This window comes from Ostrea edulis, chromosome 4, assembly GCF_947568905.1.
Source record: "Ostrea edulis chromosome 4, xbOstEdul1.1, whole genome shotgun sequence".
Lineage (NCBI taxonomy): Eukaryota > Metazoa > Mollusca > Bivalvia > Ostreida > Ostreidae > Ostrea > Ostrea edulis.
Window position 1 is genome coordinate 37,780,559 of NC_079167.1, and position 23,168 is coordinate 37,803,726.

Below are 23,168 nucleotides of genomic sequence, written 5' to 3' on the forward strand. Positions count from 1 at the left end.
AGTCACTGATACAACCTTACAAAAAGTTTAAACATGTTTACTAACTAACCAATCAGAGTGATACATCCTTATAAAATGCTTGAACATGTTTACTAACTAACCAATCAGAGTGATACAGCCTTATAAAATGCTTGAACATGTTTACTAACTAACCAATTAGAGGAATAGGTTAAGATTCTAAATAAAACTGCAGCACATTGATGCGCTTGTATGATAAATACAATGTAAACACCCCTTCATGTAACATTTCTTTGTAGATTTATTTTTACGATTATCTTACCTCCTGAATATCTATCAAGACTTGATCAAAGAGATTGAGGTAGATATTGTCTGTAACAGTCTGTAGATTAGCAGGTGTGTAGTCATCATTTGGTGCCCTGAAAAACACAACCACCTTAAATATCTCCAGTAAATCATGTAAACATTGCACACGTAAATACAGAAACACAACCACCTTAAATATCTCCAGTAAATCATGTAAACATTGCACATGTAACTATAGAGACACAACCACCTTAAATATCTCCAGTAAATCATGTAAACATTGCACATGTAACTATAGAGACACAACCACCTTAAATATCTCCAGTAAATCATGTAAACATTGCACATGTAACTATAGAGACACAGCCACCTTAAATATCTCCAGTAAATCATGTAAACATTGCACATGTAACTATAGAGACACAACCACCTTAAATATCTCCAGTAAATCATGTAAACATTGTACATGTAACTATAGAGACACAACCACCTTAAATATCTCCAGTAAATCATGTAAACAGTGCACATGTAACTATAGAGATACAACCACCTTAAATATCTCCAGTAAATCATGTAAACATTGCACACGTAACTATAGAGATAAACTGCTAATCAGCTAGTGACGGAAGTATGTCATATAGTAGAGAAAACCCAACAACCAGCAGTACTCTGTTGTATGATTAAATCATGAAAATTTCTTACTGGAAAGGAAAAAATAAATATTATGCTCTTGGCTAGTTTAATTCTGTATCTGAAACTCTACCACTTTCACAGAGTACTTTAAAGGCTTTATAAAATGAAATGCCAAAGTAGATCACAGTTCTACCACAGAATTAAAAAAAATCTGAATACCGTGACCTACGATGGAACTCAAGATCCCTAACTCTGAAGGCAGCCACACTGCCACAGAATCACACAGGCCCCCTAACTCTGATGGCAGCCACACTACTAATAATCACACAGGCCCCCTAACTCTGAAGGCAGCCACACTACTAATAATCACACAGGCTCCCTAACTCTGAAAGCAGCCACACTTACCAACAGAATCACACAGGCCCCCTAACTCTGAAGGCAGCCACACTACCAACAGAATCACACAGGCCCTTTAACTCTGAAGGCAGCCACACTACTAACAGAATCACACAGGCTCCCTAACTCTGAAGGCAGCCACACTACCAACAGAATCACACAGACCCCCTAACTCTGAAGGCAGCCACACTACCAACAGAATCACACAGACCCCCTAACTCTGAAGGCAGCCACACTACCAACAGAATCACACAGGCCCCCTAACTCTGAAGGCAGCAACACTACCAACAGAATCACACAGGCCCCCTAACTCTGAAGGCTGCCACACTATTAACTGAATAACACAGGCCCCCTAACTCTGAAGGCAGCCACACTACCAACAGAATCATACAGGCCCCCTAACTCTGAAGGCAGCCACACTACTAATAATCACACAGGCCCCCTAACTCTGAAGGCAGCCACACTACTAATAATCACACAGGCCCCCTAACTCTGAAGGCAGCCACACAACTAATAATCACACAGGCCCCCTAACTCTGAAAGCAGCCACACTACCAACAGAATCACACAGGCCCTCGAGCATTAAATTAATAAAAATATTTAATGTAAAGAAAAATAGTAGTGTACATATATAAACTAGATATTTACACTAGAGACATTATTTTAGAAATAAAGAAGTAATCAAGTATATAACACAGAAAAAATAGTCTTACACTATTATCAAATACAGGTAAAGATTAAATCATATACAGGTAAAGATTAAATCATATACAGGTAAAGATTAAATCAAATACAGGTAAAGATTAAATCATATACAGGTAAAGATTAAATAAAATTTACACATGAATCCCATTTAACAAAATAAATATATACATTGTATTTATTTATTCACCAATCAAGGGTCATCAGGGGGTATATACAATTTTAATAATTAAACAATATAACTACAATATATGCATTAGACAAAAGCAAAGTACATGTAAATGAAGATACACCAGTAACAGAACGTCAGGAAATGACTCGGTTCTGACCGTCAGCATGATAATTATAATGACTCGGTTCTGACCATCAGCATGATAATTATAATGACTCGGTTCTGACCGTCAGCATGATAATTATAATGACTCGGTTCTGACCGTCAGCATGATAATTATAATGACTCGGTTCTGACCGTCAGCATGGTAATTATAATGACTCGGTTCTGACCATCAGCATGATAATTATAATGACTCGGTTCTGACCGTCAGCACGATAATTATAATGACTCGGTTCTGACCGTCAGCACGATAATTATAGAAGTGTAAATACATGTACATACTTAAATGGCATTTCGAGTTCTTCATTAAAGCTGGGATTGGGTCCATCCCCAATCTCAGAGTGCAGGAAGACATCTTGGAACATAACCTCAATATAGGGCTGGACCTCGGTCTGTTATAAAATGAAATATACATGAAACATTGCACGAGTAGGACCATTAGTCTGATCCCTGGCCATGCTGTACACACAATCTGTTCCATTCAATTCAAAATAAACTGAGAAACCTCTCTTTAATGTGTACTGACCTCCCCAGTGATGTTGGTGACCCCTTTGTTGTCGGACTTCCGTGCTGTCATGGCACCACCTTGACTGGAATACAATGTTCACAATATTGTGAGTAACGTTTAAATCGTAATTATATAAATCATACATCGAAAGAACTTCTGAAATATATAATCATTGTGACGAAAAGATATTCATTCCACAAAACTAAGATACAGTTTTATATTTATACACATGCATATTCCATAGTCATTCTTTGAAAAAACTTTAATGTCTTAATCTAATTTTAACTGGTAATTGGAATTTGACAATTTGACACAACAATGTCAAACAACCATTAACATAAAAAGAAAATATTTGATTGACAAAATAAGTAATTTTGAAAATAGGAGCTTTAGATAATTATTTTTTCAAAAGCGCATATCAAAATTATAAAATTTCTGAGTTCCTCCATAGTTGTTTTCCTTTGATGAACCCTAACACAAAGAGTGTGTTCGAGGTCGCCATTCCCCTTGTTCTCATGCTTTGTTCTTAGAGTCGCGAACGGTGAGAACATGTGCGCACAAACGTGTTCTTTGTTCTTCGACCACACTACCTACAGAGGTGGTGCGAGTTCTTGCACCTTGACCCGTTCTCGGGTTGCGTACTTGGTGTTTGGGATCGACAGGAATTTGTACTTGTGCGAAGAACGGCGATCTCGAACGCACATCTAGTGAGACATAAAAAAGATAGTTGTGTATACACATGATGTGTACAAATGTTTATTATAAAATTCATAAATTGTCTACAGGAAGCTGCTATGTTATCTAGTTTCTCAGTATTAGAGATGAAATATCAGACAAATATTGAACTTAACTGTCTTCCTTCGTTTAAAGTATTGATTGTGTCACAGAAGAAATAAATAATAAATATATATGTAGTTCAATAGATTAATACAAACAATTTCTTCTTCTTACATTTATTTTCATGTATGCTCAGAATTTATAAAAACAGAAAAACTTTTTTTATAACTTAATTTGCTATCCAAATAACCACTCTATAATATAAATATACACTTTGTACCATTCCAAATATTCAAGGGAATACTAAATTTTCATTGTGAAATATTTAACAGAGAGTACAGGTGACTCTCGATGGCTCAAGCTTCAATCTCTCAAAGTTCTCAATTTCTAAAAGTTTTCTATCTCTCAAAGTAATCTCCTGGTTCAAATTTTCCCCCCTATATAAACTTTACTCTCGATTATACAAAACTCTTGATTTCTTGAAGTAAAATTTTTGTCCCGTTATATATAAACATTTAGATTTATCTGTAAGTGCTAATTATTTACAAAAGCTTTTTGATTAGTGCTGGATGGACCTTACCCGCATCCAGGTCATTGTTAGGAGAGAATCGTACATAGAAATAATCTTTACACCATGACTGGCTGCTAATCACTTTGTATGCACACTCTATTCAATTAAAGCGCAGTAAATTAAAAAATGAATTGGTTTAAAAATTCCATGCTTCAGAATGGCCCATGCTTAAATAAATCGGCTATGCATTTAATGTATGGATGGTTAAGCATTAACAATCTAATATGCTGCGTGTAGCATGATTTGCCTGACAAGCAGTTTAATATAACTACTAGCCTACTTTCCAAGAAACTATAACACATGTACTGTACATAATGATTGGGGGGATATGATGCAATATTACATGTATTTTTTCCCCAATTTTCACAAACTAATTCCAGGTCGTGGTAATGATGATGCACTGTACATAATGAGGGGGGTGGGGTGGGGGGGTTATGATGCAATATTACATGTAATGAAAGGTAAATGCTATGAGAGTCATAGCATTTAACTTTCATTACATGTAATATTGCATAATCCATGTGTTTGGAATGAATTTTAAAAATTTTTCTCTGTTTAATTCCAGGTCGTGGTAATGATGATGTACTGTACATAATGAGGGGGGGGGGGGGGGTTGGGGGTTGGGGGTTGGGGGTTGATATGACACAATATTACATGTATTTTTTCTCTCCATTTTCACGAATTCCAGGTAATGATGATGTACAGCGTTATACTAAAAAATACATGCAATAAATCTGGACCCTAATAAAACTAGCTAAACTTAGAATAATGTTAAACACAAAGCAGTTTATTGCTCTATACCCATAATGCCTGAAGTAGAAAAAAGTAAATTAACATTCATAACTGGAAACTAATAAACACATTACATAAAAGTAAATGAACATTTATAACTTGAATATTAATGTAATAACTAATGAACACAAGCTTTAAATCTTTCAATGAAAAAAAGTCAAGGATATCAAGATTTTGAATACCGGAAGAAAAAATATGTAACACTCCTGACAAATACTGCATAGCGGTTTTTTTTCAGCGGGGTTATAATTTTGGCTTATTTTAGTGGTTAGATAGCTTTCCGCCAAATTTTCACGCGTCAAATATGCACCCAATTGCGATTTCAGTATTTAAAAGAGAGACAACTCTTCCCTGTCCGTCAACATTTATTCCACTAAAATCATTAGCATACCTCTGAGCCAGCAAATCACCAAATTTTAGACCTGCTGAATAAACCCACTATACGGTAATATGTACAGGACTTCAGTTGACTGAAAAAATCTGGTTTACACTAACTGTTATGAATAATTAGTCCCTTTAGTTGTACTGGGATCAAGGAAGACCAGAACTGTATTACATTAAGGAATTCACACCCTCTTTCTTTACGCACCTGGTGGCCACTCTCCTGGGGACATACACAGCCCGGTTGATGTTAACAAGGATCTTGACATTTTCTATGGTCTGGGGTACAACCTTTTTCCTTTCCTTCCTTTCAACACGCAGTGGCCTTTTTCTCTCGGTCAGTTTGAGCACACTTGTTCCCAACAGACTGCAAATATTACATACCATTGTAAAATATTACATACCATTGTAAAACATTACACACCAACGTAAAACATTACACACCAACGTAAAACATTACACACCAACATAAAACATTGCACACCAACATAAAACATTACATACCAACGTAAAACATTACACACCAACATAAAACATTGCACACCAACATTACATACCAACATAAAACATTGTACACCAACATAAAACATTACATACCAATGTAACACATTACATACCAACGTAAAACATTGCATACCAACATAAAACATTACACACCAACATAAAACATTACATACCAACGTAAAACATTGCACACCAACATAAAACATTGCACACCAACGTAAAACATTACACACCAACGTAAAACATTACACACCAACATAAAACATTACACACCAACATAAAACAATACACACCAACATAAAACATTACATACCAACGTAAAATATTGCAAACCAACATAAAACATTACACACCAACATAAAACATTGCACACCAACGTAAAACATTACACACCAACGTTAAACATTACACACCAACGTAAAACATTACACACCAACGTTAAACATTACACACCAACGTAAAACATTACACACCAACATAAAACATTACACACCAACATAAAACAAAACACACCAACATAAAACATTACACACCAACGTAAAATATTGCAAACCAACATAAAACATTACACACCAATGTAAAACATTACACACCAACGCAAAACATTACATACCAACATAAAACATTACACACCAACATAAAACACTACACACCAACGTAAAACATTACATACCAACGTAAAATATTGCAAACCAACATAAAACATTACACACCAATGTAAAACATTACATACCAATGCAAAACATTACATACCAACATAAAACATTACACACCAACATAAAACACTACACACCAACGTAAAACATTACATACCAACGTAAAACATTACATACCAACGTAAAACATTACACACCAACATAAAATATTGCAAACCAACATAAAACATTACATACCAACGTAAAACATTACATACCAACGTAAAACATTACATACCGACATAAAACATTGCACACCAACGTAAAACATTACATACCAACATTACATACCAACGTAAAACATTACATACCAACGTAAAACATTACACACCAACATAAAACATTACATACCAATGTAACACATTACATACCAACGTAAAACATTACATACCAACGTAAAACATTACACACCAACGTAAAACATTACACACCAACGTAAAACATTACACACCAACAAAAAATATTGCAAACCAACATAAAACATTACATACCAATGTAAAACATTACATACCAACGTAAAACATAACACACCAACATAAAACATTACACACCAACACAAAACATTACATACCAACATAAAACATTACATACCAACATAAAACATTGCACACCAACGTAAAACATTACACACCAACATAAAACATTGCACACCAACGTAAAACATTACACACCAACATAAAACATTACATACCAATGTAAAATATTGCACACCACATTAATATATCTTGATTTGTAGGGATGTCAGATTTCTGAATCAGAGTATACTTGTCAGGTATATGTGGTGAAGTTTTTAGATTAATTTTTCCAGTGCAATGACAAGATGAATGACAGCTTTTGTCAATTCATGCAGAACAGATACAGTGTATATGTATTGAAAATGAAAGGAAAATTCTCTCGAATTTAAACAATTAAAAAAATTACATATGGCAAATGAATTATAAAACTTCAGCATAAGCAACTTCTGAAGTCAGAAATAAAATTATCTGAATATCATTGCAAATTGTTTTTCTTTCAATTTTTGTGTTCTTTATTCTTTCTCAGTTTAATATAGGAACTGGTATACAATCAGTATACAACATTTGCAAGCCACAATTGCAAATCAATTTTATAAATTTTTCTCTCTATCAAATCACACTTTAGTTTCGAAATCCATTCATGGCATTTGATAATTTTTTCTTTTCTTTTTAAATTCCCGCCTATAACACCAATGGGTGTGCTAACAAATTTTCATAGTGTTTATTGCAATGATGATTTCAACAAATAATTGTTCAATGCTCAATCTATCGAACAGCAAAACTCAGACCCATCTCTGTAATCATAACAGAACAAAATGGGTTCAAGAACAATAGTTGTAAAATTATGAATGGGTGAAATGGAATGAAATTCGGAACTAATCTGTGTCTCATACAAATATATACAGACTTGGATGATGAATAAGCATAACAATTTGTGCAAAGTCACATAGAAATTTCAAATTAACATTTGTATGTAATAAAAAGTTTAGGCAGTACATGTATACAATGTATCCTATGAATATGGACTCCTAATTCAAGAACGATTGTTACATTAACATTTTTTTTTTCATGTTTGATAACATGGACTTTGAATTTCAGCTGGTAATCTTGAATGCCCTGAAAGCTCAAAGACTTTGTTAGTTCAACCGACTTTGAGATAAAGTGCAATTGTACTGTATCATCACTGAGAAGACAAACAAGAAAGACAACCATGAGAAAGCAGGATTTTTACACTGTAGATGTCCGTCATGTAAATGATGCACTTAGCCATTTGCCTTTTGAACACATATCCTTTGTTCTGATCAAAAATCTAAGTCTTTGAAATATAAATGTAACATACGCTATATTTGGTACCGCCTCCTCATTGACAACATCATCGAGCCGTCTCTGGTGAGCCAGCAGACGGAATCGTCTGATCACCTGCTCTCTCACCTAAACATTCAAATCAACCAAATTAAATTCTATACTTTTACAGCTAAAACACTATCAGGGTGGAAATTACTACTAACCTAATATGTAAGCAGATATGTTTTTTGTTTTAAGAATAACATCACTGTAATGTACACACTTTCAGCTTTCAAAACAGTATAACATTAAAGTACTTTGCATTATTTTGTAACCAAGAAAAATTGGTTAAACTGAAAATTATACATGATTTTGAGGGTGTGATTTATGTCAAAGATTGCATGTATTTGTACAGATAATTTGCTTGGTCAAATCTGAGACAAAATATTCAAATTTTTATCTTAGTATTAAAAGCATTTCATACATTTTATTTCAAAATTGAGAGTGTCAGATTTGGTTGAAAAATAACAAAATCACTGAAGAAATAGTATCAGCACCCAAGTGTAATATTTTCAACTTTTCAGGGTTATGGGTATACTTTTCTTAAAATATTGTTATTGGTTGTATATATGGCAACCAATTTACAAATATATTTCAAGTATGGCATCTATTAACACATTAATTCCAATGAAAATTTACTCCTTTGCACCAGATGATTGGAAACTTAGTGTGCAAAAATGCTCACTTTTTGTAGAATCTGTAGCCCTATTCATAGTAAGGACGGTTTGGAAAACATTTAAAATTCATGAAATAGAATATCTTTTCTTATTTGTTCTTCAGGACTTGGAAAAGTAATATTAAAAAGAGTTTTGTAGAAAACTGATGAAAAGTAAAATATCAGGAGCATAATTAAAATATTGTTTACAGAGTAGAGTCTGTAGCCCTATACAATTAGATGAATGGATTACATACAATATTCAGAAACTTTGTTCTTGTCCCAATTTTTCTAGAATTATGTAATTATCAACTGCTCACTGAAGGTAAGAAATTCAGACTATAAAACACAAAATATAATGATTTCTATGTTAAAATAATCTCAATGACCATAACAATAAACAAATTTGCAAGGAAAGAGAATGGAAATTAAGTTAATATATTTTAAATAAAATAAAGTTTGTCTCATAAGAACAAAAAGAATCATTAACAGGTTTCAAAATTTACTAACTTTTAAGAAAGTAAGTGTAAAACTTGATAACTCATTGTGACTCAAAATAGTCCACCCTGATTGTGTTTTAGCCAACAAGACACATCATACTTGGCTTAGCTAAGTGGATCAGAATATATGTGTGTAAAAAAAAATAGTGACTTGGCTGTTACTTGACCTCTGCATGAACTTTGACACTGCTGCCCTGTGACCTGACTGTTACTTACCCTTTTCATGAACTTTGACACTGCTGCCCTGTGACCTGGCTGTTACTTACCCTCTGCATGAACTTTGACACCGCTGCCCTGTGGGATTCAATGTCTTTCTCCTCCTTGTATTTGTCTTCCTCTCTTTTCTTTTTTTCAAACTCCTATACAATTGATTTTAATGTAACTAAAACATTGTACAAAACAGTGAATTCCAGTGGATTCTTGTGTAGGTTTACAGGAAAATAATGAATGATTTTTCCTTACTGTAAATGTATCTCTTGGAATGTCTCTGTCCAGGAGGGGCACCATTTTAAAGTTTTTGAACTCTGTAACTTCACTGTCTCTAAGATATATAAGTTTAAATCGTTTGTTTTCATCAATAACCTCATCCTCACAAAAATTGAACTCCTCTTGAAGTTGCTCCAAGCGGAAGAATTCCTTTGGTGCAAGCAGGGTTGGATCGCCTCCCTTGGGCTGAAATAAAATGGAACAAAATTATCCTATTGAATTCAAAATCTAATTCATTAACTGACAAAAAGTAAAATAAATTGTAAAACCTTCAACATATAAACCAAATCAGCATTGGCTGGATCATTGGGATCTAGTCTGGAGTCTTCAAACCATTTGGCGAGTTTCTGGATATCCACTACACCGGATGCCCCAATAGCTGACACCGGATCATTCTTCCTCATAGCACTACAAATACAAGCACTCTGTGAAGTTAGCTTTCCTAAGTACATTAATAAAGAGATTTCTAATAGGTGAACACATATATGTAAAATCTTAAATATTATTTTCAGTATCCAAACTCCCTCATAATCTTGAATATACACATTTTGTCACTATATAAAATTATAAACTCAAACAATAAAGTACTTGAAATTTAAATCATCTGCTTTATTATAGTAAAGAAAAACCCCACTTTCACAATGTTTAAATCACGAACTCCTGGCCACCTACTAGAACATGTTGCTCTGTTCCTGTGAACTGGGAGGTACAAGAGGCTGTCCCTGTTCATTCACCGCCCAAGCCACTGAACATTTCAGCTCCCCAGTTGTGTACAGGGTCTCTGTCCCCTCATTTTTAGCTCCAAAGGAAAATGGCACCCCTAGTAACAACAAAATTCAGTAGAGATTTAGACAAAGGATTTTCTTTGGATGTACACAAATACTTTTCATATCAACATCTTTATTCATTTTTCATGGTTTATACACCCATAAACAACTAAAAACAGTTTATCAACAACAACAAAAATATTACCAGGACATACACTTGAATAACAAAGATACAATAGATTCTGGATACATACCACTGCCCACGCCTTCATGCCCATGGTTGACTTTGTGATCGCTGCTGAAGTCCAAGTTTTCCAACTGGACACTTTGGGATGTGACTGAAGCATCCGGGATGCAGGAATTAATCTCACAAATCATCTCTCCTCCAAAGCCGAGGGTCTCGTACACCTAAACAGTGTCACTGTTTATTAAAACCACACCAGCACACAATTGTTTATGACTTTAACACAGCCTACTGATCTGAATCCAGAAACATATGTACATGTAGTAAAACTCGACTGAAAAGAAACTCAAGGGACATTATGTCTGGGATTCCTTATATTCAGCATTACCAGTTCATTATAATCATGCTCCACTGTATCTCACTGCAGCACGTTCACAGGCACTTATAAATTCAACGCAGTGACTAAATAAGCAAACAATATGTAGTATATGTTTTGCCACTTTTGGAATGTGCGGTAAATACTTTTTAAAGCATTTCTGTCAAACTACATGTCTATCCAAATCATTAATTACCCTGATAGTATTGTTTGTTCTGTGACATAAAAAACTACCCAAGTTTTCAGAATGGAACTAGCAATGGGAGCTTCACATTTCATTAACAGCTATTCTATTAAATCAGAGCTATTCTAATTACAAGTAATCTACTCTTTCATATATTTGAATCCGCATTTCAATTTGATGACATTATAAATTATTTTTAGGGGTGGCTGGTATCATGAGAATTTCTGTGTAAGGAACATGTGCGACTCTCACCACGACTTTAGATTCGGACACTATACCTGGTATGTGATACTTTCAGGCCACTGGACAATTTTCAAGTTGAATATCTGCCCAAAGTTTAAGGCGAATTCTTGCGTCAGTGGTCTAAAAAGATAAAAAAGCAAATTCACATCTTTGCAGAGAAACAGTTTCTGCAATATGTTTTGGATAATGCTAAGAATGAATCTTTACAAACAGATTAAATGATAACAATGAATACACTTACTACCTCTAAAATCTATACACCAGAGGTGAGAGGGTTACATGCTCAACCATGTCGTATGTCTGATGACACAAGGGCTCAGAGAGTTTTCATTGGATTTAAGACATGGGCTTCGAGCAACTCCAGCATTTAAAAAAAGAAGAGGAAAATGGACACAGTGCTCACCTGAGTCACTCTGTTCATACAAAGATAAAAGAATCACAAGTTTGGAAAAGTAAGAGTATAAATTATAAAACACCTATTATGGCCTCATCCTACATTGAAAATAAACGTGAATCTACTCTACAAGAGGATACATTCATATTCACTTTTTAACTGTTGTGGTTTTTGAGATGATTTGTATAGAGATCATAATTCTATCTAAATTCTTGAACCCCTTTTATGCCCTGGTCCCATGGTTATGATTTCTTATAAAGCTGCATCTACACTACATATAGAGAATATTCATCTAACACATCTACACTACACATAGAAGATATTCATCTGACACATCTACACTACATATAGAGGATATTCATCTGACATATCTACACTACATATAGAAGATATTCATCTGACACATCTACACTACATATAGAGGATATTCATGTGACACATCTACACTACATATAGAGAATATTCATCTGACACAATGGACAATTGTTGCCGAGTAGTTTTGGAGAAGATGTTGAAAGTGGACATTACATGATGCATGATAATACACAAACATGGATAGTAATAGGTCATTTGAGTGACTCAGGTGAGCAAAAAATTGTGATAGATACTTAAGTATGCATAATAAAGGCCTCTAGCAGATAAACAATCTGTTTTAAGTATGCATAATGAAGGCCTCTAGTAAATAAACAATCTGTTTAAGTATGCATAATAAAGGCCTCTAGCAGATAAACAATATGTTTTAAGTATGCATAATAAAGGCCTCTAGTAAATAAACAATCTGTTTTAAGTATGCATAATAAAGGCCTCTAGTAAATAAACAATCTGTTTTAAGTATGCATGATAAAGGCCTCTAGTAAATAAACAATCTGTTTTAAAGTAGGGGTCTAGTAGCGTGACGTCATGTCCGGATCGAACTCCAGTATTGGTTCACGTACTATTATTATTGGGTGGATTTATACTGTTTTTACATTTACCTGGATGTTTTTTAATTTAGTAAAATGAATACAATAACACTCCATCACTTATATTTAAGTAGACTATGGATCCAATCTTCTTTCCATTTTTTGTCATCTAATTCACACATAAAACCAGAGGTACATATTTGTTTAATTGATATACAGGCCGGGGTATTACATGTTAAAATTATCTGTAAATTAAAAAAAATTCATGATATGCAATCATGCACTTGTGGAATTAAATAAAACAATTCTGCATTTGTTATATATTTGTTATCTTGTTATATATTTGTTATCTTCTGTTATGTGAAAATCATCTTCAAAATGGTTATTTTGGCCCAAAAATGTAAATATAAATTGAGATGCTGTGAAAATATTATGCTGAGAAAGGGCAGATTTTTTAAATGTATTTTAACAAGCATTCATATATGAACATAATATGTGAGTTTGAATGAAAAATCACAAGTCAAATTTTTAAAATATTCATATTAGTGGTGTTGCAGTGCCGTATTTTTGACTGCCGAGGGCCTGTATTGAGGTCAATTTTGTACCACCATTATTAAAAAACATGAAACTATGTTAAAATTTCACTTTTAATTATTTAGTTAAACATATTTATTTCATATTTGAGGAAAAAAATTGCAGCATCATACCTCAAACAAAATTTTATGGACATATTCCAGGACTTCTTCAATGAATTCTGATATTGCCGTTTGACAAATGGGGGTACACGTAATAAAAATACCATAATTTACTCATTATACTGACAACCCCCCATTTTTTTGTTTTTATCATACCCTGAAATGAACAATCTAAGTATCTAAACTCAAATTTTTGAGAAATCACAAGTAGGTCCAGGACTAGGGACCTACCTTAAGTATGCATAATAAAGGCCTCTGGTAAATAAACAATCCTTTTTGCATAATTCAGGTCTTTAGTATATAAAACAATTTTTTAAAGTATGTATTATTCACCAGGCCTCTGTAAAATGTACTGTTTTTTGCATGTTGGTGTTTATACATAAATCATAATAGCAATAGATCAGCGTCATTCAGAGTGATGTACCTAAAAGACAACTCATTGCTGAATATGGCGATGATAAAACAGTAAACAGCTCGTTCAATCATACAGCTAGTGTCCCACGTGTAAAGATTCCGATTTTATGACACTAATCTTTGTACTGGTGAACTGATCACATTTAAATTACTGTATTGATTAGGTTCTTTTGATTTTTAAATGATTTAGGTGTATATCATTCTATAATTAATTTTTAAATGATTTAGGTGTACATGTATATCATTCTATAATTGATTTTCAAAGGGAGAGTTACCTAGATGTGTCAGAAGCCTTTGTGAAAGGATGAAAAAAAAATATGGTCTGTACTAGGAGACAAGAGGCCCACGGGCCTTAATGGTCACCTGAGTGTTACACAATGCAGAATATAAATAAAATGTGTTGTGTGTAAAATGTGCAAGTGTGTATCTTTAAAAGTCCCAAAAATGCATGTTTTTATGGTCAAAAAACAAAAACAGATATTTAATTCTTCTGATTTTGGTTATAAGCAACCTTTGGGCCAAGTTTTAGTTGCTAATATCTCTTTCATACTAAGTTGTGGTCCAGAAAAATGTTTCTATTTGTGTTTTAATTTTAAACCAAAATCATTTTATTTGTAGCATCAATGGACAATGTATCACAAAACAGTATTCAGGTCTTAGAAACAAGTTAAAACAGCTATTTTCACAGAAAAAAATTCTGACCTTGGTCAAATAATCTTGATTCAAGGTCATAACATATCATCTGGTCGTAAGCAACCTCTGTGCTAAGTAGGAGCTAAACATATGGAATTTAAACTATTTCTAAAGATATAATGCATTTTCAGTATGAGTCATCCTGGGGCCAGTACCACTAACCCAAGGATTATGAATTTCACAATTTCGGTAGAGGCCTCCATGCTTATTGTAATCATGCACCTGGTTTGTGTGTTAGCCATTATGAACTAGAGATATTTTTAAGATTTAATACATTTTTACTATGTAATCTCCTTCCCTGGTGCCTGAATCAAGGTTCACAAGTCTCACAATTTTGACAAAGGCCTCAATGCTTTTTATCATTACTCACCTAGTTCTTATGCTTAATAAGATTTTCCACAGATTCAAATTAACAACATTCTCACTAGTACATGATCCTTATGCTTTGAAGCCTAAACCCCTGACCAGTGATTCATGAGTTCCACAACCTTTATGCTTCATATAACTACACACTTAATATGTTTCCTAGACAGTCGAGAATAGAGAAGATAATTTTTAAGCTTTGGATGCATTATCATCATATGATCTATATAGCCCAACACTGGAGCTTGAACCCCTAATGCTGGGACCAATTTCACAATTTTGATTATTAGCTCATTTCAGCTGTGTATCCAAATTTCATGCTAGATGCCCAGGATTAAATTTTTAAAAAAAAAGACTTGTATTTTTAAAGGTTCCAGCCATACCTAGGTACCCTTAGGCCTTACAAAAGGGCAGTGACCACGAAATTCACCAATTTTATTTCTCTACCCCAAAAAACATTCCACAGCATATTTTGATGAAAATTGACCATAAAGTTTCTGGAGTTCAAAAAGTTAACAACAGATGCAAAATGGATGGATAGCATTAGGTCACCTAAGTGACTCAGGTGACCTAAAAAAAAACATGAAAGAAATAAACTTAGAATACTTGTAAAACACTTTGTCTCCTTTCATTGAAGAGGAGACATAATTATCATAGATATTGCATTTGAAGATTGGTAATTTACATCTGATCATGGGAGCATGCTAACATCAAGTAAAAGAAAACATCAATTATCATACTTGGCAGGTGTCCTTGAGACCTCCTTGTTGTTGAATAGAACCTTCATGAACATTTTACATTTACTGACTTCATCTCTTCTCTGTTGCTCTGCTCTGCAAAATCAAAGTAAAAGACTAATTAAAAAAATATTAAAAGTATCTTTGAGAAAGTATTATCTTGTTACAGTATCTTGCACTATCAAGATGATTTCCTTTAATGCCACAATGTAAGGCCAAAAAAGATTAATCAATAGTTTCTCAGGCCCTGTCACATCCGTTGAAAAGGTACCACATGGAATTTTTTTTCCAGTTTATATTTGCTTGATTATGTAAATGAGGTAACTCTTTTGTTATAGATATTCATGTAAAACTTTTAGAAGGTTTTAACAAGATTTTAAGTAGCTGCAATAATGTAGCCTCTCCAATTTTTCTTTTTTTGGGGGAGAGGGTTAGGGTAACCCTAACCCTATCCCGAAAACGTCAGAATAAAAAAAATTGAATACGGCTACAATATTGCAGCTAGATTTTAAGTAGCTTTTATTCAAATAATTATTGAATGCAAATTCAATTATGTGCAAGTGGTTACAAATAATAGAATACATTTAATTCCATATCCCATTTCTTATTTTATAAATGAGAAAGAAAAGGCAACTCATTCTACAGCCAATTAAAAAACATTAACTGACTCATCAAAATTTGAAATTTTTGGCCTGAGAAACTATTTAATAGTTTTTTTGGCCTAAATTATATGGTATTCAAGCCAGCTCATCTGTACTTAAAATGTACAACACAGACTGTTTTACTGTAATTTGAATTTCAAAACTTTTTGGTTGTAATTTCTTATGACAAGTATTCTGGGTAAAAATTCTTTCTCTGTTTTATGTTGAGAATTCTACCTCCCTTTCAATATGATATCTATGGAAGACTCCACACAAAGTATGAGAACAAAATCAATGTTTATCTTACACTAGCACACATGATGCAAAATGTACTAAGAGATGCATAGCAGATGGCTGGGTGCCTCACCTAGGACATTTACTGGTCTCTGTGATTGGCTGGGAGCTGGTGACCTCTGGGTACATTTTCGGTTCCCCCGGCCTCCTTCTGATTTCCTTGGCTTTAGCCACAATTTCCTTTCTGGCCTGTTCTTTGTTGAATTCATCAGGTTTGTCTGGAAGTTCAACATCAGGTTCATTCAATATTTCTTGGTCTTTGGCCTCTTCCTCCTAGAAATAACATCATTTATTAACGACCATTCATGAAATTCTTAATTAATCAGTTTGTAATGAACATTAAGAATTTCACAGAAAATGCATTGTACAATATTTCCTCAATAAAAGAGTTACGAGTTTCTCTTGAATCTATATTTTTGTACAAACAGAATTAAAATTATATCTTCAAAACAGTTTCAAGCCACACACTGGATTGGGTTCATTTTCAGCACTGAGCCTGGAGGCTTTTGATCCCATGGAGCCCTTGGAGCCTTTAGACTGTTTACGGCCTCGCTTGTGTATTCTTACTCGGGCCTCTTCCTGTAAAACACAAACCATACAGAAAATTCATAATGTAACTTCCACAGAACTTACCAATATACAGATACATGTGTATACAATAATACAAATGTTACAAGATACTGCATTAAAAGAGTGTTAGACAAACAAGCAGAGCGATGGAAATAGTTATTACTATAGGCATCCACACCTTCGATGCTGGGGCCTAATTGTTTTAAATAGTCAGTGATTTAGTACGTCATTCCAACATTTCTGCTAAAGCACTGCTATGCGCTTTTGTCATTGAGTTACATATTAAAGGGACTGGTTCACGATTTTTGATAAAAATATTTTTCATTTTTGATGTAAAACATTTAAAATATAACTCATTCAATGTTGACAGCCAAAATGTTGACCTTCTGAATGCAACAATAAAAGCGATATTTTAGCCTTAAATCTGTGTTATGTAAACAAAGACTCGAGTCATTTTATGTATACAAACAAACAAGTAAAATATTGATTTTGTAATATAAAGCATCTTAATTTTGCACAGTCAAAAACTTTTACTATTAGATAACACGTTTTACCCCAAAAATGCTTGAAATGTGAAAGATATGATAAATTTAGATCAAAATACATTTCTTTTGAAAATTTCGGAAACAATAACATACCACAATCTCTGTTTACAAAACAAATAATAAACTCTCTAAAATGAGCTTCTGTGATAATGTATAACCTTAATTTTTATGTGAAATCTTTTAAATACATTAGACAGTAGATTTTGATCATCAAAAGTGAAAAAGAAAATTTTGAGGAAAATCGTGAATCAGTCCCTTTAATGTCAGTATATTACAGAAATTCAGCAACTGCATTCAACAGTTGAAAGATCCCCCTCAGAAATTAATGTAGTTCCCCCTCAGAAATTAATTTTGTGCTGTACTATAGTTCCCCCTCAGAAGTTAATTTTGTGCTGTACTGTAGTTCCCCCTCAGAAGTTAATTTTGTGTTGTACTGTAGTTCCCCCTCAGAAGTTAATTTTGTGTTGTACTGTAGTTCCCCATCTGAAGTTAATTTTGTGTTATATTATAGTTCCCCCTCTGAAGTTAATTTTGTGTTGTACTGTAGTTCCCCCTTAGAAGTTGATTTTGTGTTGTACTGTAGCTCCCCTCAGAAGTTAATTTTGTGTTGTACTGTAGTTCCCCCTCAGAAGTTAATTTTGTGTTGTACTGTGTACTGTACCTTAGTCTTTCTCTGTTCTGCCTGCTTCTTCACAGCCTCGTCATATTCCGCCATCTTTTTCTTATAGATCACCTGTGCTTCCTCCTCCACTTCCTCTAACTCGTCCTCTATCTCCAGCTTCCACAGAGATGTGTCCAGTTCTTTGTTAGTTTCCTCTCTGTGGTCATTACAAAACAAAATCATTATCAGTCATTCCCAATTCAATACCTACATAACTACATTATCCATTCCATATTTCTAGCCGAAAATTTCAAAAGACAAAAGAATCACAATCAAAAATATTTCATTTCTGTCATTGACTTTTCTGATGAAGGACATAGACACTCACGTGATGACCTGAAGCTTGATTGCAGTGTTGATATACTTCTGCTTCTCTCGCTGTTGTTTGGTCTCCTTCCAGGTTTTTATGATGGCCTTCAGTAACAGACGATCTGTCCGCTCTTCTTTATCTCTCAAGGCTCTAGCTCGCCTACAATGCATTAACATTTCATTATGAAGAATAAAATACAACAGGAATTCAAAGAAATATACTCCAGAGTTATTCTGTTAAACAGAGGCATGAAAATACTGTATAACACAAAAAAATTGCCCCCATCATAGTTTTGCCCAAATTCTTTATGAATGAATTTAAAACTGGCTAATTCAACAAAGTTTGTATAATTTAAAGTGGCAACATAGTTCTGGGTGAATCTAAAATAGAGGAAAAAAAAAAGTTTTTCAATGCATTTTAGCAAAAATCATATAATAGCAAAATTGTCCCAGCTTTCACTTGAAATGACAAGATTTCCTTCATCCTCTAACCTTATTTCATCTTTGTAGTCTTGGAGCCTTTTCTGGAAGTTTGAGCGATCTGCGTAGTCATGTTCTGACTGTAAGAGACAACGAGTGTCAACTGATGGTCAAATATAATGAAAGCCTACAGCACCACATTCACTTTTACAGGTAAGCTTAAATAAGGTAGTTCTTGTATTACATTAAGATTATGACATTGATAACAACATTTTTTGTAATAACAAGGCCAAGTCTAATTCAAGTGTGCAAGACTTTGCATAGCTTTTAATTTTGATACAGTCGTTGTTGCGATGTTATAACTTTTTTAAGTATTATGTGTTAAATGCAAAATTAACATTACCAGTAAAGTTCATGTCTAGAAATTATGCTTTTGATAAAAGATATTAATTGGGCAAAATGCTTAAATGGTTCTTATGGCATCATTGTTTTCTGGTTTTGTTAACAATGCATGAAGCTGAAGAGCGAAGCACAACTCGTTTGCATATTTGAGTCAGCCATGGACATTTTCCTGAGAATTCATTGACAAAACATCAAAAGAAACATATCTGCAATCCAAGCAGTTGTATTTCTTTACAAAATCATTCTTCTACACTAATATATCAAACAATATATTACTGAGTTTGGTTATAACGGACTGTTTTTTTTCTCTCTCTCGCCTTTTTAAAATTTTTGTACAGCAAGTAACCACAGATTTAATAATTCTATTAAAGAATGATTCAGTGTGAGAAGGTAATATAAGTATTATATATGTGACAAAAACCGAATAAATTATAAAAAAAAAACAAAAAAACAAGATGTGTTTGTGAAACACAAATGCCCCCGATAATGGTCAATTCCGAAGATGGCCAAGGTCACAAGGGCAAATATCTTGGTACCAGTAGAAAGATCTTGTCAAAAGAAATGCTCATGTACAATATGAAAGTTCTAATATTTACCATTTACAAGTTATGACCAATGTAAAAAAAAAATTAAGGTAGGTCAAATGTCAAGGTCAAAAGGTTCAATACCAACGGAAAGATCTTGTAACAAGGAATACTCATGTGAAATATCAAAGCTCTATCACTTACTGTTCAAAAGGTATTAGCAAGGTTAAAGTTTTCAAAAAGTAGGTCAAATTCCAAGGTCAAGGGTAAAAAATGTTGGTACCCACGGAAAGGTCTTGTCACAAGGAATACTCATGTGAAATATCAAAGCTCTATCACTTAAAGTAAGTATTTGCAAGGTTAAAGTTTTCAAAAAGTAGGTCAAACATCAAGGTCACGGGGTAAAAAATGTTGGTACCCAAGGAAAGGTCTTGTCACAAGGAATACTCATGTGAAATATCAAAGCTCTATCACTAACTGTTCAAAAGTTATTAGCTAGGTTAAAGTTTTCAAAAAGTAGGTCAAACTCCAAGGTCAAGGTCACGGGGTCAAAAATGTTGGTACCCACAGAAAGTTCTTGTCACAAGGAATACTCATGTGAAATATCAAAGCTCTATCACTTACTGTTCAAAAGTTATTAGCAAGGTTAAAGTTTCAGACAGAATGACAGAAAGGACAAAAACAATATGCCCCCTGATCTTCGATCTCGGGGACATAAAAAGAAGATTGCAACATGCTAATATAATTTCTATATTAAGGTATCCGATAAAAGCAATTATTTTCACAAAAAGTCAATATCCATTGCACTAAATCTTTTGTAACACAAAATGCCTAATTTTTAGTGAGATAAAGATGGTAGAGAGAGTAGGTGATGCACAGATCTATTTACAGTGAACTCAATTTTTTTTGTCAGTTATTTCCCTTGTAGAAATGTAGAAAAAAATAAATATTTTCATAATTTGTATTGTAACTACTAACTTTACTTTTCTTTGCATATTTCAAAAGACCATGGTAATAGAAATCTTTTTACTATGAGCTTTCGTTAAAAATCATATTCTAATTGACTCTATATGTCAGAAATTTGTTTTTCTCATTGGGATTAATGTTTAATCTCTATAACAGATATTTCTTATATGTCTTGTCAATTTTGAAAATTCTTTTGGTGAATCACTGTGTATGTTAATCATCTTTCATTTGATAAGTTTTGTATTAAATAACCATTAATTCTTCAAAAGGAAAAAATTGGGGGGTTTATGGATCAGATACGTTAAGATGATGACGTGTTAATGCATGACATGGATAATGTTGTTCCTGTATTACAATTACACACCTTGTGAGCTGCCATGTGGTCCTTTAGGTGGACTGCAGAGAGTTTCAAAGCTTTAAGCTACAACGAAAATACAATACTTGTCCTATAATCATATCAAAGTACATGTAAATTGTAGGAATTATATCCATACTATTTCCCCGAGATTCATCCCACACCCACGGCTACATGTATTTTCCTTTCACATGTGGCTATCATTTTGCTGACTTTTTTATAAAATTTATGCACCTTCTCTGTTAGGTACTCAGCCATGTTTTTCTTTTGTCTATCCAAATATTCCTCATACAGTTGGGATAATCGAGTTGCCAACACATGCTCTCGACTGAACAGGTGATGATGGGAAAATGTCAATGAATTGATGTCCACATCCAGCTGATAAAATCCAGCGTTGTCGAGGGAGCCATCAATGTAGCGGTTGTCGTACTCATGCAAGATGGCCTTCCTGTACTGGGTCTCCAACTCGGGTTCTTGTTCCTCCGGTATGGGAGGTCGAGATGGGGTGGGGCGTAGGGGGTTTGGTAGCACAATCATCCTTCCATCCTCACCAAACCACTTCTCTCTCTGATCAAAAAAAAGATGTAGAAACTTTATGTAACTGAAAGACATTAGCATCCATATATACAGAAACAATTCATATAATTTTGTCAACTCTAGTATAAATTATGTGTAAACTGTTCACAAAATCAATAATGGGTCAATAAATTGAAAATTATCAAGTATATTTTTATTCAATCAAATCAATCGATTCCTACATGAAGTTCCTTAATCAGCCGGTTTTCCATCTTGTTGACATTCCAGCCTGATATCTTGGGCCGAGTTCCTACATAGAATCCTTCATCCTCCAGAAACCGAGGCTGAAGGTCTTGTAGTATCTTGGCTTTGTCCTCTGCATTCACTGCAAGTAATAAGCAAAACATCCTTGAATCAATTTGATTTCTCACATACCATACTTTCACCATACACACTGCTATCCCATGAATGTGTCTTATCCATCTATTCAAATGTGAAAACTTTTCTCATAAATGAGGAAATTCACTGAATTTCTGTCCCCTGTGAAAATACAGTCAAACCTCATTATCTAGAACTTGATGGGACCAACAAAAAGCTTCGAGATATCCGAAGATTCGAGATATTGAGGGTAGAATATTTAAAGAATAAGTGGTTGGGACTTCCAAATCATGGTATTCGAGATATCAATGTTCGAGATACCAAAGTTCAACTGTATCTAATGTACATCAAGGAAGGGTATCAAAATATATATATACAATTTCAATAGAGACAAATCTGTGGTTACAAAGAGTCAAACTGACCTGATGTGACAGATGGATAGAAGAGTTTCTCTGCCTCCTTTTTAGCCATCTCTGGAGAATCATCAAACTCAGGTTTTCTGATTGCGTAGGAACCATACCCTTCTTCATCCACATCCTCCATTAGGGGAACCTCATCTACAATATATGAGAAGAAGA

At 33.9% G+C, this 23,168-nt stretch overlaps 1 protein-coding gene across 2 annotated transcripts in view; it reads right to left on the minus strand.

The window, feature by feature from the left end:
* The window catches only part of LOC125671362 (coiled-coil and C2 domain-containing protein 2A-like), a 54,383-nt gene that overhangs the window by 7,854 nt on the left and 23,361 nt on the right, over positions 1 to 23,168 (minus strand). For both annotated transcript variants that reach the window (XM_048907008.2, XM_048907007.2), the window contains 21 exons: positions 23,013 to 23,147; positions 22,455 to 22,597; positions 21,931 to 22,263; positions 21,706 to 21,762; positions 19,522 to 19,589; positions 19,049 to 19,189; positions 18,721 to 18,877; positions 17,413 to 17,523; positions 17,018 to 17,217; positions 16,013 to 16,105; positions 11,847 to 11,931; positions 11,079 to 11,232; positions 10,730 to 10,877; positions 10,327 to 10,465; positions 10,034 to 10,243; positions 9,838 to 9,930; positions 8,412 to 8,503; positions 5,567 to 5,725; positions 2,856 to 2,919; positions 2,612 to 2,721; positions 281 to 377 (listed from right to left, as the gene is read on the minus strand). In XM_048907008.2, the coding sequence (XP_048762965.2) occupies positions 281 to 377; positions 2,612 to 2,721; positions 2,856 to 2,919; positions 5,567 to 5,725; positions 8,412 to 8,503; positions 9,838 to 9,930; positions 10,034 to 10,243; positions 10,327 to 10,465; positions 10,730 to 10,877; positions 11,079 to 11,232; positions 11,847 to 11,931; positions 16,013 to 16,105; positions 17,018 to 17,217; positions 17,413 to 17,523; positions 18,721 to 18,877; positions 19,049 to 19,189; positions 19,522 to 19,589; positions 21,706 to 21,762; positions 21,931 to 22,263; positions 22,455 to 22,597; positions 23,013 to 23,147 (2,789 nt within the window). The remainder of the gene's footprint in view (positions 1 to 280; positions 378 to 2,611; positions 2,722 to 2,855; positions 2,920 to 5,566; positions 5,726 to 8,411; positions 8,504 to 9,837; positions 9,931 to 10,033; positions 10,244 to 10,326; positions 10,466 to 10,729; positions 10,878 to 11,078; positions 11,233 to 11,846; positions 11,932 to 16,012; positions 16,106 to 17,017; positions 17,218 to 17,412; positions 17,524 to 18,720; positions 18,878 to 19,048; positions 19,190 to 19,521; positions 19,590 to 21,705; positions 21,763 to 21,930; positions 22,264 to 22,454; positions 22,598 to 23,012; positions 23,148 to 23,168) is intronic.